Source organism: Cydia amplana, chromosome 5 (assembly GCF_948474715.1).
Source record: "Cydia amplana chromosome 5, ilCydAmpl1.1, whole genome shotgun sequence".
Taxonomy (NCBI): domain Eukaryota; kingdom Metazoa; phylum Arthropoda; class Insecta; order Lepidoptera; family Tortricidae; genus Cydia; species Cydia amplana.
This window is the reverse complement of record NC_086073.1, coordinates 4586835-4604485: the sequence shown is the minus strand read 5'-3', so window position 1 is coordinate 4604485 and position 17651 is coordinate 4586835. Positions and strand designations below refer to the sequence as shown.

The window sequence follows — 17651 nt, the reverse complement described above, 5'->3', positions numbered from 1 at the left end:
ATATATATGCATAAAATATTTCTTACAATTCCTTTCCAACATACCCAAACAGTTAAGCGTGGCGCTGTCTTGCATACGTAATTGTAACATTAATATGGAGATGAATTAGTTCCATTTTTGACCACCGGTCAAATAAGATGGTCCAGTTAATGCAATCAGGAAACGACAATTGGATTATGTGGCTAGATGAGACCACACCGTCGAGGGTTGTCAATCGTAGACAAAAATAAACTATAGCTGGTCCACCAAATCTTGTCAGTAAAAAAAGGCGCGAAATTCAAATTTTCTATGGGACGATATCCCTTCGCGCCTACCTTTTTCAAATTTGCCATCTTTTTCTACTGACAAGATCTGCTTGACCAGCTTTAGTAAGATAAGATGAGGATACCTTATGTGAAAAAAAAAATACGTTAACACTCAAAATCTATTTAACTAAGCTTAAAATCTATTTTGAAATCCAAAACATGTTACACTAAAAAGTTTTAAGAAAGAGTTATTAATTATTTACTCAATTTAAATAATCCTCATTGCGGCAGGATAATGTCAGTTCCGTTATAAGTGACGACCCTGTTAAATACAGTATGTTATCTTTTTAATAGAATCAAAGTGTGTCATGTCATACAGGTCGCATAATATCGCTGCGCTCTCGGCCGGTGACACACGAGAGCGCTCCGCGGTCCATCACCTAGATAAATTAAAAAAGTATTTTAAAAACAAACTGCCGCGCTAATACAAGTGTTTTTTTTATCTGTGGCGTTTTTACGTTTGGATGTGGAGCTTTTTGGCGCGTAACAAGCAGGTGGCGGCGATGCTGGGCGTGTTGGCTTTAGCGGCGGTTGTGGTGGTAGTATTGACCACGAAAGGCGCCGGCTCTAGTATGGCGGAAAACGGCCCAGAGGAAGCCGAGGATGTTAGTGATGATCCGTATATTTTTTCTACTCATAGGTACGTTAATTCGATAGAAGTTTCTTTTTAAAAATAGTATAAGTATGTTTTTTTGGGTTTTGTAGTCAATTATTTGCCCTGTCTATCTGTCTGTCTGTCCGGCCGCGGGTTGGCCATCACTACATAGTATAAAACAAAGTCGCTTCCCGCTGTCTGTCTGTCTCTGTAGATCTTTAAAACTACGCAACGGATTTTGATGCGGTTTTTTTTAATAGATAGAGTGATTCAAGAGGAACGTTTATGTATAATTTATTTACCCGTGCGAAGCTGGGGCTGGTCGCTTGTGAGTATATAAACTAATCAAGCCGACAAAATGGTGAAATAAAAAAAAAGGGGATGAATTTCTTTATTGGATTTAATTCTATAGTGTAGTCCGATAGGTCTTATAAAATAAATCCATAAGGGTCTTAATATATTTTTTGATTTAGTTAATATTTTTGGAAACAATGGCTCAGGAAAGGAAAAAAGGACTTAATTGGACAGGATTTCTTATCAACTTTTAAGGCATGATTCCAATAAAAATTAGGAAAATTATGATTCATGAAAGTAAAGCTTATACTTCGTTTTTTTAGGATTAGAAATTTGGTAAACAATCTTGACGTGTCTTTTAATTGAAAAACACATTTTAAAAATAAGTTACGGTAAATATGTAACAATTATGAATCTAATGCGATCTTTTATAGTCTTCTGCTTTCATAAGTAATAGTTATTGATTTTTAAAAAGTGTTTTTCAATTAAAAGACACATCAAGATTGTTTACCAAATTTCTAATCCAAAAAAAAACGAAGTATAGTATAGTAAAAATATAGCGAATATGATCGCTTTAGCCATTTTTAAGTTTTCGTGTTCCTATCTTAGTAAATTGAATAGAAAATATTTATTTCAGATTTGCATCCATAATTGTTAGTATAACTTCTTCTTCTTCTTGTTAGGGGCTATATAAGGCTCCAAAGCCTATAAGTCCTATAACTTAGGAATAATGTTAATTTTTTGGACATTATATAATACTACAACTATATGTACCTAAACTATTTTCTAAATTTACGAAATCCTATAACTTGGCGAATCCAATGCGCCAGTATAGGATTCTCAAGCCTCTCTGCAATGACCTCCAGAATGCTGTTGGTACTGCCCCTAAACCAAAAAGTAAGTAAGTAAAAAGACGTACCAGTAGGTACAGTGTTGCGAAGATGCTCCTGTTTGCTTGTTATTAATTACAGATTGAAATTGACCAGCGTTGACCCTAGTCTTACCTGAGTGGGAGTAGCCCAAGTACTTTGAAGAATTTTACTCAAAACACGTACTGTACATTAGGTTTTATTTACATACCTATTAGGATTTATACTTCTGACTAAGGAATGAATCCAATAAAGCGAATGACTGTTTAATAACTTAGTCCTTTCATATAAAAATAATCATTGAGCGGCAAATGTTTTATCTTTCTTTACTAATTTCAATGGCAGGCAATCTTTTCAAAATTTTAAGTTACTTTAATGTTGCTATAAGAAATATCGTCAAATTAAGAACATTTGAATCTTTTCGTCCACTTAAAGTAATGTGACATTAGATTAAAAATGGCCGTAACACATTAAAATGAACAAAGATAATGAATATAATGATGATGGACAAAGTGAGTCACGTGCTGGAATTTATTTATCGCATCATTTATACCTATTTAGAGTTTGCATCGAGTTCGTTTAAAATTGTCATGTAGAATAAGTGGCGGCGCGTCAATAGTTATTTGTACAACAAGAGATCAAAGTTTGATAATTTATTCGAGTGCTTATTTTGAGTCCCGTGCAAGCGAAAGATTCTATATTAGAGTCACGAGCGTAGCGAGTGAATCTAATTTAGAATCTTGAGCGTAGTAAGGGACTCAAAAGCGCACGAGATGTAAATAACTTTGATCTCGTGTAGTTCACAAAACTCTTCACCTCAGCAGTGAGAACATATTAGAGAACCCGAAAAATGTGTTCCTTCTTCATCACTTACCTATTCACTCATGTTTTCTTAAGATATACCAACAATTAAGTTTTCACCTTAGCAGCTCGAACAAGGGTACTTTGCTACTTAAAAACAGTGAGCAAAATCGCATGAGCAAATGCGATTTTGCTCACTGTTTTTAAGTAGCAAAGTACCCTTGTTCGAGCTGCTGAGGTGAAAAAAATATTCTTATTTAATTTATATTTTAGTATTCCTTCAATGTACAGTCAGCTGCAAAGAGGGGTGACATTACCCCTCCCCCCCCCCTGCGTAGAAATTTGGGTACCTCTCTACAGCTGACTGTACATTAGTTTTAGTTGCCAATACTAAACTGTTTGAATCAGCAATGGCTGACTGAAAATAGACAAGCCGGTGGAAATCGTAATATGGATGCCACTCCTCTATAATTATGTAAATTATGTTGTTAATGTTATTAAAGAATAACGTATGATTTGATTAAGGCGTAGCACTGAAATTTTAAATGATGGTAATTTAAGATGTCAAATCGTTTTCAGTAAAAAAAAATATTTTCTCAAGTTCAGTGTGTTATTAAATCATGCATGACGTGAAACTATATTTTGTTTATTTATAATCTAGAAGACAAGGCAAAGATTATTTACACATGTTATGGTTAAAAGTACTTACTTGGGACCCAATCTATAATAAGCGTAACTTATAGGCTATATATATAGGTACAGATCGAATTATAGTAAGACTTGATGGGTAATTTTCTCTGCAGACTATATCATCTACTATCGTTCTACTCAGTTATCATCTACTATCGTTCTACTCAGTTTATAGTACGTAATAGACACATTTATCTCCATCAGAAAACTTTTATGACATGGTAAAATCCCATCTTAGGCTTAAATTAGACTTCCGCTATAACCTAGATTAGTCAATCAGACATCAAATACAGGTGAGGCTATTACGAGTCACCAATTCACCATTCAAACGTTCTAGGAGGCTAATCTAATCTACAGGCTAAAGTGCCTAAAGTCAATGTGGCGAAGACCGTCTGTTAGGTAAGATTCTACAAGCGTTTTTACCTACTAGTACACATACTCTACTTACAGAAAGTCGGTAGAGCAGGAGTGGATCTCTTCCTTGCGCCTGTATGCACCTCTGATGCGCGTTCAGTAGGTTTAACCTAAAGGTGTAGGAATATGAATATAATAAAATAACATTAATACAAAAAGTTATTTAGGGAAATGAGCTTTTCTATCGGGTTGTTCTGTTTAATTTTACACACATTTATTAAGTATTGCAGTTTTAAATATATTTATTTTTATTTGTGACGCCATTAAATAAAATAGTAGCAAACACCAATACCGTTCCGGCTTTCTACTAAATTGCAGCTTTCGCAGATCTTAGGTCTAATAACTGTATTTTATTCGCACAGTAGCTAAGCTATGCACATTTGCACGTAATTACATGTAATTTATAGTTATATGTTATATGTCTTCTGAGAATATTTATAATGGGTAGAATTACCGTTTACAATAACAGCGAAGGTACAGTCAGCGCCAAGAGCAGCAACTAAGAACAACGCTAAAGTATCTTGCACCCTAGAATAAGTTTTTGGCAAAAAATTGATTTTTGGTACAAGCTTTTATCGCTGACTGTACTTTTTTTCCCACAGACAATTAATACTCATCGAGACAAGTCTAAAAACCTCAAACACAATAAGGTTGCGTTGTTTTGTCACAGAGTTCCTATGGCCACCAGACAGAAGGTGGCCTCCATGGTACCATAATATTGCATTGTCACCCAACTTACACACGTATGCAAATGTTCAGCTTCATCGGAAACCGGGAAGTGGGTCAAATTTAATTTGCAATATTTGACCCGTACAAACATACATACAATATTTATTCATATATATATTATTACAAGTTAAGTAAAAGCTTGTAATAAAAAGCTTGTAAAAGTGACTCTTCGTTTTAGAAGTTTTGTGAGTAGGTAGGTACAGTGCATGGATATGATGGATATCACTGACAAGTATCTTTGCGACGAATTTTACGCATTTATTATGCGAATTTTTGAGATAGTTAATTCTAAAAATTTGTAGGTATCTTCAGATAAGTAGATCAGACAGATCTTTCTAGATAACTATTTTCAAACCTTTAAAACGTTCATTTATCCACAGCCTCCCATCCGAAGACCGTTTCATGCCCTCCATAGGCAACGGGCACATAGCCACCAACATATTCTCCGACACCGTCTACCTCAACGGCCTCTACAACGGCCACAAAGGCGAGAGCCACAGAGCCCGGATCCCCGCTTGGGCGAACGTGCGACTCAATTCGACGTTGACCCACCGACCATTCGCCCCCGTGTATAGTTTGAACACTAGAGACGGTGTGTTTATTGTGAGAGTCGACAGGGAACGGTCCGTGGTAACGCAGAGGATGTTTGCGCATAGGTTCTATACTAGAGCCATTGTTAATCAGATTGAAGTTACATCTAAGACGTATGCCGGTGAGTAACAACAATTTTCATCAAGTTTAAATAATACACTTTAAAGGTCCAGCTACATTGTTTGGGCTGTAGCATATCTACGTATAGTTTGCATAATTTTTCAGCATGAAGGTTATATTGGCAGTAAGTATATGCCATAAGTTCAACTTATACAGTGCTCTTGACGCCATGAAATTGAGGTGCTCTAAAAAATCAATCATCATTATACACCAACAAACGAAATGCCTCTTTAGTATAGAGTAATCATGATACCAAGAACACGCAAGCTATATTATTTCACCAGGCGCTTATTTCAGATCCAAACCTGACTCATCGCGACATATGGATTGCCGTGAAACTAATGCCAGGCTCCGAAACGAGTGATGACATCAATTTCGAACCCCCCGTTCCCGAGTTATTCCACGGACGAACAATCAAGTCCAGCTGCGGGAAGACTAGGGAATCAGAGGACCTGGAGTATCAGCCTCTGCCTGTGAATGTGTGCGTGTATTGGACGTCAGTGCCGGATCATTTGGTAGTTCCTCAGCACGGGTCCAAGGTGTTTACGTTTGCGATGACTGTGGATAAGAATAGGACTGTGGCTAGAGAAGAGCTGATTAAAGGTTGGTGTAATGGTTTCCTGTTGGTTTTATCTGTTTTTGAGCGTTCAGGTCAGACATGCTCAATGGCTGGATTGTACCTACGATAAAACACTCATATACAAAAAGATGAATTCCATAAATGAAAAAGTTTTATGTAGTTATGCGAAACGTGTTTCATAAAAACATGTGTACCTATACTTAACTTATAGTAATAAATTGCACTAACTAGACAATTCTTATGGCTATAACGACTCGAGTGATCTTTTACTTAGATGACATTTAATGCCGAAAACACATTGGGCCAACGTAGGAATAAGACAGCAATATCGCTTGTCCCTTAGATTAGCCTACGTTAGCCCAATTTCGGCATAAACGGTTAATTATATAGAGCTCAAATATGTAGTAAAGTCTGCATAGTATTGCAGGAAGACACGAAGGCGCTGTACCAGAGACATGTTGATGCATGGCACGCGCTGCACGCACAAGCGGGCATGGACGTCGAGGGCAACTTACAATTGGTAAGATAGGTACAACAAACAGCCATATTCGAACTTTAAGATACGTCAAATATTAGATATCTATTAGACATCACCAAGATATATCAGTGTCAAAAGTGACTTTTCTTCAAACAAAAACGTCACTTTTGACACTTGTTTGACACTGAGATATCTAGATGATGTCTAATAGATATCTAGTTCAAAATCCGAATCGGGCCCAAAGTTATGGGCTCCCGGAATGATTTTATTTATTCGACGCTGGGGGATTTTAAATATTATTTATTAATAATTATGGGTCTATTTCTAGTATGAGCTGAGTTGGACCAGAGTGTGTGTATAGGTTAGCCTTTATATTTTTCAAATACCTATATAAACGTACTTGTTCAGTTTTCATTATTTTCAGTCGAAGATAGTTAGCGGCATCTGGTACTATTTCCTGAGTGCTCTGCCCTCAGAGTCCAGCAGCCACCCGCAAGATCGGTTCTTCGGGCTAAGCCCTACTGGCCTTTCCCGAGGCGGCACATTTGAAGACTATGAAGGTATAAAGCAGAACCCGTACCCGTAAACCCGAGAAAATTTAATCACTACATCGTATAAAACAAAGTGGCTTCCCGCTGTCTGTCCCTATGTATCCTTAGATCTTTAAAAATAAGCAACAGATTTTGATGCAGTATTTTTTAATAGATAGAGTGATTCAAGAGGAAGGTTTAAGTATAATTTGTTAACCCGTGCGAAGCCGGGGTGGGTCGCTAGTTAGTTATAAGTTAAATATTTGAAATTCTTCGGCAATAACACGAGATAGAGTAGGTACTCACTCGTATAGTTCGTAGAGGTGATAAGAATGCACACAATTATCGTCATGATAATTACAGGATAAGATGTCAAAAATCCTCCCGTCCTGCTCTCGGTGTAGAAATTGGGCAGAATAATAATCATTGTCAGCGGAAAACTAGAACCTTTCATAAAATTAATTAAGTATAATTATTTCAAACGATACAGTTCATGGTACCTATATATTGTTAAATTACAGGCCACAACTTCTGGGACACGGAAACGTGGATATTCCCAACCATCCTCCTCCTGTACCCTCGATATGCAAACCTGCTGCTGCAGTACCGACTAGACACGGCTCCCGTGGCTGAGCGCCTCGCACATGAAACTGGCCATAAGGGTTACAGGTACCCAATGTCTTTAAGGGACCCACTGATTAGTAGTGATTACCAGTCCGCCGGACGATATCGTCCTGTCAGTAAAACGCAAAAGGTGACAGTTCCGAACAACTGACAGGCCGATATCGTCCGGCGGACTGGTAATCAGTGGGCCCCTTTATAGCTAACTTCTTCTAATAAATGGCTGCAGAATTGCTTCAGACCAAAGAATTTTCCCTACTTAAGTACTAGTTTGAGAAAAGCCTCAATCTTTGGCTCGTACCCTGCTGTGTGCAATACTTATCGTCAAAAAAGCTTCTAAAGGAAAATGTAACGGATTGTGTTATGGTGCAATCGAATGCATTTGCAATTATGCCCACTTTTCTTTTTTTCTACCATTTGGGTCTATCATAATAACAACATGATACCTATAACAGGCCTGGCCAGAATTATGCATGTTCAAGTACTTAATAAAATCGCTTACTTGACTTACAACATGAAACCACCAATCCCGGAGAAGACCTGGAAACTTAAGGCAAGGTCACCCGTACTCGCTGCGGGGACCTGCCCCAACAAATCAGCAATATGCACCTACTACTAGACACATCACATAATTATATCCTCTATCCGACAAAGAGCAACCGGCCGCCCGTATTTCTAGCGAGGACCGATTGACTCACACAAGTGATACAATATTAAAAAAAAAAAAAAAAAAACCTAAAAACTGATGACGTGACGGTTAAATAGGTAGCCCAAAACTGATGTTTTTCCCAGATACCCGTGGGAGAGTGCGTACACTGGCAGCGAAGTGACGCAGCCATGCTGCCCCGCAGTGGCAGAGTTTGAGCAACATGTGTCGGGGTGCATAGCTTTTGCAGCGCGCCAGTATCTCGCCGTCACAAGGGACGAGCATTGGTTGAAGGTGTGTCTTGTTTATGGCCTATGTGACTTGACCGAGTTTCCTTCAATGGCAGCCAGGCAGGTTATTGCAGGAGACTTGTGAGCAGTAATCGCTTACCATTTTACATAACACGTCCAATAATGACCTATGCATGCTAGGTAATCTACCTGTGGTTTGGTTTTTCGAGATCCAAAGAAATTATGCAAAGGCAAATTTGCCGCGAGTTTTCACTGACAAGGTGCTCAGAAGAAATTACTTATGCAGATTTTTATTTTTCAGCATGGCGGCTGCGACATCGTGACTCGCATCGCCGACTTTTGGGCATCCCGGGCTGTGATCAACTTTACTACAGGGCTCTTTGATATTTCAAGTAAGACCACAGTCTTAATAAAAGTTCCTCCTAGGTTTGTCATTGGTGACCTAATTCTTGAAATTGTTTTACAGATGTGATGGGGCCAGATGAAGACCACGCCGACGTTAGAAACTCGGTTTTCACTAATGTCATTGCTGGTTACTCACTTTATTTAGCTCAGTAAGTACCTATTTATGATATGGTTATTGACAAAATTTCAATATACTCTAGATGTAGTATATAAATTCAATATACGCGATATAATTCGTTTTAATAGTTTTAGTTCTCGTTTTCTTGGCGCCATATTATTTCGATTTCTATTGCCTTTTGCCTATTACCAATGCAGTTCTTGCTTAAAGCTCAGAATGTGATACTAGTAGGTACTACTTACCTGATTTTTGTAAAGTCGATAAGACTTGTAACTTCACTTTTTAACACTTTCCAGATATGTGTCTTGTCTCTGCAAGTCTTACTTCATCACAGACCATGCAGAACAGTGGGCAGACATCGCTTGGAGCCTGGCTCTGCCCTACGATCCAGAGCATGACTACCATCCGCAATACGAGGGCTATAGAAGAGGAGAAAGTATTAAACAGGCAGACGCTGTGCTGCTGGGATTCCCGCTACAATATCCAATGAACAGGTATTTATTTTTTAATAATAATACTCCTATTTACCTCACACTCACAAGAGATACTCTACCAGAAGTTTACTTACCCACCAAAGACATCACATTTCCATTTCACGTCATAGTACCCAGTTTAAATGTCATTAAATTATCTTTCAGGACAACCCGAGCAAACGACCTCTCATACTACGAATCGGTGACGCGAGAGAGCGGACCGGCAATGACGTGGAGCATGCACGCCATAGGGCTTCTGCGACAAGGGGACGTAGGGAAGGCTGCGACCATGTTCAACAAGAGCTATGAAGATTACGTACGAGAGCCCTTTAAGGTAAGCGAAGCGTTAGATTAAATGAAGTCAGTTGGAGCAGCGACGTACGGAAGGCTGCGACCATGTTCAACAACAGCTATGAAGATTACGGTGATTGTGGTATGTATTGTTGTATTAAGCCACTATTAGGGGGTTCAAGATACATTACGAAGCACGAAGCTGATGAAAGTCAACAAGTTGTGAAGATTAAGAGGTATGTGAGAGAGCCGTATTAAATGAGAAATTATTTAACTGAACTTGAGTTGAAACTGGGATACATTTTACAACGAAACTTCACGAGGTCTGAGTGAGCCGTGACTGACGGTAACAGGAAAAATCTCCTAAAACAAAGCCGCTTATAACAGACTTCTTAAAAATGATTCAGTTCCAACTTCAAGTACCTATTAACAGAGTCCTATCGAAATTCGATGCGGCGGAAAATTCTTCGAAGAGAGAACAAAAATGGGTAAAAGACAAAAAAATCAGGAATGCCCTTGTTCGCCGATGATATGAGCTAATCTCTTTTCGTATCTTTCAGGTGTGGAGCGAGAACCGGCGTCCCAATATTGGCGCAACCAATTTCTTCACCGGCATGAGTGGGTTTCTGCAGGCGCTCGCGTTTGGGTACGGGGGCGTGAGCATACATCTCGATAAGCTGGTAATCGACAAGCCTCAATTGCCACCTGACTCCACACGATTGAGGATAAGAGGTAATATTTAACATAATAACGTGGGAGTGCCTCTAGAATCTCTAGATAAGATTTATACCCATTCACTTATAATTATGAGAAGTATGAGAACATCTACTTACCTATTAGACTATGGACGCCCTCTGCCGCAAAATGTACAAAAAGCAAAATGTACACAACGCGCAAAATGTAACAACAGGTAAAATGCTAAATACGCAAAATGTGCACAAGATAAAACGTACAATAAGCGGAACGTACAAAAGCACATTGTACAATCGCATAATGTACAAACCTGAAAATGCGCACTACTAGCAAAACGTACAATACGCAAAACGTGCAATATGCAGATAGAGTTGTAAGCAAAATGTACATTTTTTTTGTATTTTATGTGTCCCAAACCACTGCTGGGTTTACTCCTTTACCTTTATGGGGAAGGCTAAAATTTTTTCGAGATTTCGGTCAGTATGGCCTCAGTAATCGTGTTGGAAAAACATCCTGTATATAAAAGAAGAAACTGACTGACTGACATATCAACGCACAGCCCAAACCGCTGGGCCCAAAGTTTTAAAACTTGGCACGTAGATTCGTTATAAGGTCTAGGGGTGCACTAAGAAAGGATTTTTCAAAATTTACCCTCAAAAGGGGGTAAAATGGGGGTCCAAAGTTTGTATGGGGAATCATGATTTGTTAGACCATTTTATTAAAAACTTCGTAGAAGTATTTGTAACGACAAATTAGTAAACACGTGTTTCCGTATTTTTGAGAATGCAACCCCTAATAGGGGAAAATGGGGTCAAAAAGTCTGAAAAGATAGAAAATGATGATGGAGTCGCGAAAAACTTGTGTCAGTCATCGAAAATGAACTCACCAAAATCTCGATGTGGGATCAGGACAATCTAGTCCGATTCAACCCTACCGAAACACAAGTTTGCGGACACGAACTTTTAGGGCACATCCCTAACCACGGAAGTAGGTACTGGGATTCTTGGAGTCGATATCGAGCTGTTAAGGAGGAGGTTAAGGGGTAAAGGAGTAAACCCAGCAGTGGTGTGGGACACATAAAATACAAAAAAAATGTACATTTTGCTTACAACTCTATCTGCATATTGCACGTTTTGCGTATTGTACGTTTTGCTAGTAGTGCGCATTTTCAGATTTGTACATTATGCTATTGTACAATGTGCTTTTGTACGTTACGCTTATTGTACGTTTTATCTTGTGCACATTTTGCGTATTTAGCATTTTACCTGTTGTTACATTTTGCGCGTTGTGTACATTTTGCTTTTTGTACATTTTGCGGCAGAGGGTATGGACGGACTGGACGGTAGAGGTAAGGAGAAATCAGAAAATTCTTTTATGGGCGAGCAGTTGCAAAAGTGTCCAGCTGTTAGCTATAAGAGTAAATAACAGTTCCAAATCTCTCCAGAGTTGCGCTAGAGTAGCTAAGCTAAGCCTTTATTAACGGAGTGAAGTGAGTTGTCAATGATTTGAATTTTTTTATCAAATATTCTAGCTATTGTGGCGACACCTATATAAGGTTTTTTGACGGATTCTTTTTGATATATGGAGATTGGTTTCCTTTATCAAGCTATAACTAGATATGTCTGTCTTCTAGGTCTTAAGTACCTCGGCGCCAACCTAACTCTAGACATTCAAGAGTCGCAGACGACGTTGTTCGTTGCTTCTGTCGATGACAACTGGCCACTGACGTACGATGATGGAAAGAACAACATTACGTTAGCTGCTAAAATGACTTGTAAGTATTAAATAACGTAAACTAGGAAACTCGATGGACATAGCTGCTTTCTCATGTAGGTATACCGTTCGTTAAGTTATAGCTTAAGCAATTTGAGGCACAGATAATCTTAACCTCTTAACCCATGGTCCCATACATTCCCAGGACTAGTTTTTGTCTGTTCGTTTATCGACGATAAACAATTGCCATCTTGACTGCGGCTTCTGAAGTTCGTATATACAACGCAACGTTAACAAAATATTGATGAGAAGTAGCGATGTCACTACTGGTAAAAACCTTCGAGGCGCGAAGCTAGAGCGCTGTCAGGCAATTCCTTATGAATAGGTACCTATAAAAAACAATGTAGATCTTGCCTTTTAAATATGCAAGGAACATGTCAATTCCTAAAATAGTATTTATCTCTAATCAATAACAAATTAACGTGCCTGATATTTTCAGTAACCTTAACGGGAGAAGGTCCATTCACAATCCGTTCCGTACCCTGGAAGGACTGCAAACTGCCGGCTGACGTCATCGGTAGAAGCCACCTGAGACCATAGACTAGATTAGGACTGTTTTCATTTTCATAAGCGACACAAGTTAAAAATCGTCCAAAGATATGTAATGAACACGTTAAATTAAATCACAAACCAGCGGTTCAGGAAGCTAAAGGCAAAGGAACACCAAAATATTTTTTTATTTTGTTTGTGATAGTAAAAACATCTAATTAAACATCTTGTACTAAATTATTAAATTATACAAAATAAATCGCGTATCTAAGTTTTAAGATTAAGATGTTGAGGTTTTAAGATGCTGATGTCAACTTAAGCCAGTCTTCTCCGAGACCACGGGGACAACGCCGTCCTCGAAACGTCGGAGGTAAATCTTAAAACTTAGATACGCGATTAAGTCCCGTTGTATAATTTAATAATGTGTACAAATCGTGAAAGTTTAAATCAGTGTTATCTTGTACTAAATCTGTAAGTGTGTATTGTAGGTACTTGTGAAATACGTATGATCTAAACTAAATCAATTAATTTTTGTCAAAACGTGTGTCCACGATAACCAAATTATAAAAAAACACGAAGGAAAGAGAGTTTTTAAATAATAAAAAATATAAATTAAAATGTTTGTTTTATTTCGACTGTGAAAATATTTTTTAATTCGAATGTACATTCTATCAAAAAATATTGACTATCTCATTGCGCACAGACTCGTGCCAGATTAAAATAATTAACATCTGTAATAACATCATTAAAGTCTATCACCGTTGTTATGTATCACTAATGATCAATTAAAATATATTTAAATTACAAACATTGCAATAACAATTTATATATAACACATAGCACCATTTAATGAGTACTTAAATGATAATTACATAAGCTAAATAGGTACTATTAATTATTCATATTACACATTTATATCAACTTTATACCAAACACAAAGTAGGTACATACCTACTTAACTACCTACAGTCAGCATGACTTCTCATATCTGATATCTAACCGGGTAAAGTTTTTTTTTTAATTTCATCTGCAAACGCTCTTATTCTCCTAACAATAAAATTGTGTATAAATCATTGTGAAATCCTTGCCCGCTCAGAAACTTTAGCTGCTGACAGTACTACTGAACTGCAACTTCACTGATGTTCACAATATAAGTACAAAAGTACATATCCAATTTCAATTATCAAATTGTTGTCTTTATAAAAAACATTTTAACAACCGTCTCCTTTAAAGGAACACCGGAGTATAATAAATATTGTGATATTTATCACGCTGCCATACCTAATTAAACTAGGACTTTTTTATTGCCTTTGGCCTTAAATAAATAAGTAACAATATTTAATATTACGACTGTCCCTGTAAATGTAAAAATTGGCAGCATGATTTTAAAGGAATAATTATCGTAAATGAAATAATATGCAAAGGAATGAAACGTAAATTCACGTCATTCTTACTGTCTAGTATATACTAGACAGTAAGAATGATTTAGATATCTAAACCATCAAATCCCCAAAATATATCGAAATTGTGCAAATAGGTACGATATTACATCACATCGATTCGATAGATAAACCAGAGCACGCATGTGCAGTTACGAAATACTTAAACGAGTCCAATAACCGGTGTATCAGCAAATGCTAGGTCAGATGTGCAAAGAACATACCTTTGATAAATATATTAAGAAAGTTAGTTACCTGTACTCACCAAAATAGTTGAGAGTGCACATTTTTTGATGTGTGTCAATCAGCAGACTTCAGGTAGGTAAATAAGTAATACATATAAGAGTTCTCACTCCATACATCAATATTGGTACCAAAAAGACTATTATTTTCATAGTCGACATCTAGCATCGAGTTGCGGAATTATCAGTACTGCTACTTGACAAAATACCTATAGATGTAGCACCGACCAGAAAGTCTAATGTTCAAACATAAGACTTTCCGGTCGGTGCTACATTTATTACCAAAAGTCATCTATTACATGTATGGAGTGAGCAATCTATGTATTTTTTTCTCTATGGTAATATCGAACAACTTTATTCCTGACCCACTGTGAAACTTCACTTTTAGGGTGGTTTCTATATTTATCGAGTAATACCCATACCAGACTAATACCCATAGAGCCTATAGTACAATTTTCTAAAAACTGGTGAAACTAATAATAATGATTTAGGTAGGTATATGGGTACATAATGGATATATGGATCAGGGATGTTGCGGATGCAGATTTTTTGACATCCGCGGATGCGGATGCGGATGCGGATATTTAAAGGCTCACATCCGCGGATGCGGATGCGGATGCGGATATTTAAAGGCTCACATCCGCGGATGCGGATGCGGATGCGGATGTCAAGATTAGGTACTTAGAAAACGTCAAATATTACATTTTTAGTATTTTTTTATTTAAAAAAAACGTATTTGAGCAAGATTAAAGGTGCGTTATTTTTAATAAACAGTAACTTGGCCGACTTTTCTGGATCTAGACGATTTCGTTATAGGTAATGACAAAATTACCTAGCACTTACGCCGCCGCTAAGACGTTCCTCTACCGACTTGTTCGACATCCGCATCCGCATAAGCTCCGCATCGATTTCATGCGGATGCGGATGCAGATGCGGATGTTGAAAATAATGCGGAAGTTCCGCGGTTGCGGATGCGGATGCGGATGTTCGCAACATCCCTGATATGGATAAATAATGGTATTTTCCTTTTTAATTAAAACATAATATAAATTACTTATAAATTATATTATTGGTATGTTCCAATGACAAAGCGATAGTGATATGCTTAAGTGTCAAAAATAACGGATGAAATATAAACAGCACCGAAAATATCCCAAACTTTCATACCTACTTTACGATTCATCAATATACAAACAGAGATAACTTTTGTTAACAATAACAAATTACAATGTACTAAGATAATCTTATATTTTTAACCTAATTAAATATTATATTCAATATGAACCTCTTAATCAGTAACTTAGTAGACTTTTTACCTAGGTACTGCTTCGAAGGCACTGAAAAATATTTAAACTTACTCAATAACACGTCTAAGGTCAGTCTAAACCGACTTGGCAAGTGTGGTTACACCATAAACGTTAACGTAAAATTCATACAAAAATATGCCACCATGTGTGACGTTGACACACTTCGTCGCTGTCAAACCGGTGCAGTTAGTTTAGACAGATTGTAGGAATCTATTGTAATTCAACAAAATACACTGTTGTGTTTTAACGAAGAACGTATTGATCTATTAATACCTTATACTATTATTTAGTTTAATAATATTTATAAAACAACCACTTCCCGCCACTCTCAAGGTATGCTAAAATAAAGTTCATCTTAGTTCTAAATCTGGACTAGATTATATTTGTTTGCAATTGAGATTAAAATGTACTTAACAACATATATACAACCATAGCTGTACTTACATCTGTGAAAACTTATATGTATCTAAAACTATAGATGGACTAAAATTTACAAAATCCGGTGTTACAATGTGAATATTTTGATTATTTTGGTTTGGCCTACTGATGTACCTACATCTGCACAAGTAGCGGAATGTTTTAAAAATTAAATGGAAAAGTTCTCGAAAATTACAGGAAAACTTCACAGGATACTTTCGTTCTGGAAATGAAAAATTTCGATTCCTAGACACACATATGAAAAGTTTCCAAATTTTTTCCAAGTGGTGGAGTGGAAATTTCGTAATTTTGGACCTTCGTCCTCGTCGGCACGTCAGTAGTTTTGGACATTAGGTTACAAAAATTAAGGCATATGTAATTTTAAAGTATCTACACACTACACATCATTTTAAAGTAGGTATCTATCTACACACTGTTAACTCGTAGACCTTATTACAAAAGGCATAAGGTCCACTGATGGATAGTTAAGAGTGTTGCTGTTTGTACCTATGCTGAAAATAGCAGCAAAAAAAATCTTAACTAAATTATTTTCATAAACTACTTAGCAACACAGCCGCGAACCAAAATGTTTTGGATATTTTACATTATAAAAATGTGCGAACCAATGCCTACGAAATATATTATGTACCTAAACATAATTAAAATTAAGGTGGTGAGATAGGCCTCAGCATAGAATAAAATCAAACTACAAGTAGATACAACTAGTGAACTAATGTACGTGTAAGTGATTTTAATATATCTACGGTAGGCTACTGTATATATCAGATTCAATAAAAGCATGAATGAATGCAATCGACGCTGAATAAACGACGCATACAATATGCGGTTAACGCATGCGGTTTCAAATGTAAAAATGATATGTTTATGATTATAAAAGTGGAATGTGTACATTTAGATGTAACCATGCGTATCTGTACGGATATGATGGTCGTTCTTGTCTACGTGACAGCGTGATAAAACGGTGTCCGTCACTTTCTTTCCCACGGTGTTAAACAGTGACAGTTATTTTATCACGTGGATAAAGATGGATAAAGCTATCCATAATAGGCTGGCTGATATAAGTATGTTTAATTATATATCGACAAGGAAAGGAAAGTGAACATAATGGACTGGTAATTCTTAACATTTGAATACAAATAGAGTAATAGAGGGTTGACAGGTTAATATAAATACCTACCTATATTCAATTAGGCTTAAAATGACATAATAAACACATCCATAATGCAGTCCATCAAAAAATCTACCAGCACTGACATTCTTCCTCAATATTTTCCTATAAGAATTTAAGAACATTATAGTGCCTGTTGTGAAGCGCTGGTGGCCTAGAATGTGCAACTTGCAATCCGGAGGTCGCGGGTTCAAACCCCGGCTCGTACCAATGAGTTTTTCGGAACTTAATGTACGAAATATCATTTGATATTTACCAGTCGCTTTTCGGTGAAGGAAAACATCGTGAGGAAACCGGACTA

The 17651-nt window shown here is 37.1% G+C and overlaps 1 protein-coding gene across 1 annotated transcript; it reads left to right on the top strand.

Annotated features, from left to right (window-relative positions):
- The first annotated feature begins 618 nt into the window (after nt 1-618).
- On the top strand, nt 619-12812 carry LOC134647779 (protein-glucosylgalactosylhydroxylysine glucosidase). The gene is made up of 14 exons (XM_063502082.1): nt 619-945; nt 5078-5409; nt 5706-6011; nt 6408-6508; nt 6891-7026; nt 7518-7665; nt 8410-8557; nt 8816-8906; nt 8981-9068; nt 9334-9531; nt 9676-9844; nt 10362-10533; nt 12128-12268; nt 12707-12812. Exons 1-14 carry the CDS (start codon nt 770-772, stop codon nt 12805-12807), a joined length of 2307 nt encoding a protein of 768 aa, XP_063358152.1. The 5' UTR covers nt 619-769; the 3' UTR covers nt 12808-12812.
- The last annotated feature ends 4839 nt before the right edge of the window (nt 12813-17651 follow it).

What these genes read in the sequence shown, in the direction of transcription:
- LOC134647779 (XM_063502082.1), top strand. Translation starts at nt 770, where the DNA reads ATGTGGAGCTTTTTGGCGCGTAACAAGCAGGTGGCGGCGATGCTGGGC. An exon ending in TATATTTTTTCTACTCATAG is followed by an intron (nt 946 to 5,077) that starts GTACGTTAATTC and finishes ATTTATCCACAG; the next exon opens with CCTCCCATCCGAAGACCGTT. An exon ending in TACATCTAAGACGTATGCCG is followed by an intron (nt 5,410 to 5,705) that starts GTGAGTAACAAC and finishes CGCTTATTTCAG; the next exon opens with ATCCAAACCTGACTCATCGC.